This window comes from Gekko japonicus, unplaced genomic scaffold (genome assembly GCF_001447785.1).
Source record: "Gekko japonicus isolate JY-2015 unplaced genomic scaffold, Gekko_japonicus_V1.1 scaffold1133, whole genome shotgun sequence".
NCBI classification, from domain to species: Eukaryota; Metazoa; Chordata; class Lepidosauria; order Squamata; family Gekkonidae; genus Gekko; species Gekko japonicus.
In genome coordinates this window covers 596,729-598,510 of record NW_015162514.1, presented here as the reverse complement: position 1 = coordinate 598,510, position 1,782 = coordinate 596,729, and the positions used below count along the sequence as shown (strand labels likewise).

Below are 1,782 nucleotides of genomic sequence, written 5' to 3'. Positions count from 1 at the left end.
CCCGGAATTACAACTGACTTTCAGGCAAAGAAAATGGCTCCCCAAACCCCGCCCTCCCCAGGCTCCACCCCCAAATATCCAGGAATTTCCCAACCCAGAGCTGTCAACCCTATAATGCAGAGGGCTGAACTACTCCCAGATTCATTTGGATGCAGTCTTCTGGTGACTTTTTGTTCACAAACAGGAGGCTGGCTCACTCAAGCTCCTGGGGACCACATACATAGTGGGACGCAAGGACGTCAGGCCCAAACAACACACCAGGCCCCGCTGCAAAGGATCCTGGGAATTCTGTCAGCGAATCCATCTGTTGGGGGGGGGAACCACCCTGCACAACTATCATTGTGTCGCACCAAGCGCAACCACTGAGGAAGAAAATATGTGGCGCTTTTGATGGATGTCACGGAGCCCTGCCATCAAGCTGGCAAGAGCCGAGATAAGGCCGGGAGTGGTGTCCCCTGTAAACTGGCCCCCAGGCAAACCCTGCCTGCAAAACTACGGTTCCGCACTGGCTTTTCCTGAGCCATGAAGAAGACATCCAAAGCTATTAAGGTTTTGCCATTGTCAAGAAGGCTAAAAGGGAAAAAACGCACAATATGAGAAGAGTGACTTTCAAGTTTCGTTACAGTACTGCTAACAATATATAAAAAAGAGGAATCCGTCTTCCTGTCGCGGCACACCTGTGCCAGAGCTGAGATGTAGAGCGGCGCTTGTGGTCTCCGGCATCCGTGCCTCTCTGCTACCAGGGGAGGGTCCCCCCTTGGCCATTGAGAAACCTCCCGTTGTCTTTTTCACTGAGACGTGCCAGAACAGAGAGGATCCCGGGAATGGCCTCCTGGACCTTCAAGGGAGCCTATGAGGATCGAGAGAGAGAGAAAGCAGTGTTGGTGAGCTTCCCACTTGGAATTCACTGCCACAGGAGGTGGTGGCGGCTACAAGCATGGACGGCTTCAAAAGGGAATTAGATAAGCATATGGAGCAGAGTTCCATCAGTGGCTATTAGCCACAAGGTATAGATAGGGGCTCTGGGGCAAGTGATGCTCTGTCTTCTTGGTGCTTGGGGGGGGCAGCTATGGGAGGGCTTCTAGTGTCCTGGCCCCACTGGTGGACCTCCTGATGGCACCTGGTATTTCTGGCCACTGTGTGATAGAGTGTTGGACTGGATGGGCCACTGGCCTGATCCAACATTGGCATCTCTTATGTTCCCATCTTTGCGTTGGGACCTGTGCTCCCTTCTAAGCGGTGGAGTCTCGGGAGCAAAAATTCTACCTTGTGAGCTGCTGGCATTAAAGTTGTGAGCGAGCGATTTGGCTACGGCATAAAATCAGTTTGTTCTGGAGCCCTCTTTCCCGAGCTCAGACAAAAATCTGTGAGCCGGAGGCTAAAAAACTGTGAGCTGGCTCACACTCACTCAGCTTAGAAGGAACACTGGTTGGGACGCTCCTGGAGATTTGGGAGTGGAGCCTGGGAATGCAGGGCTTGGGGAGGGACCCCAGTGGGGTACAACGCCAGGGAGTCATAAGAACATAAGAGACGCCAATGCTGGATCAGGCCAAAGGCCCATCCAGTCCAACACTCTGTGTCCCACAGTGGCCAGAAATACCAGTGCCAATGTTCCCTCTAAGCTGTGGAGTCTTGTGAGCAAAAATTCTACTTCGGAGCTACTGGCATTAAAGTTGTGAGCAGGTGAGCATGAATTAGTTTGCTCCGGGGCCATCCTTCCTGAGCCAAGACAAAAATATGTGAGCCAGAGGCTATAAAACTGTGAGCTAGGTCACACTACCT

At 52.4% G+C, this 1,782-nt stretch overlaps 1 protein-coding gene across 1 annotated transcript in view; it reads right to left on the bottom strand.

Moving 5' to 3' along the window:
• Nucleotides 1-707: 707 nt before the first annotated feature.
• LOC107106098 (C-factor-like) overlaps nt 708-1,782 on the bottom strand; it is a 14,944-nt gene continuing 13,869 nt past the window's right edge. The window contains exon 5 of the mRNA XM_015406186.1: nt 708-850. Within this exon, the coding sequence (XP_015261672.1) occupies nt 737-850 (114 nt within the window). The 3' untranslated portion in view covers nt 708-736. The remainder of the gene's footprint in view (nt 851-1,782) is intronic.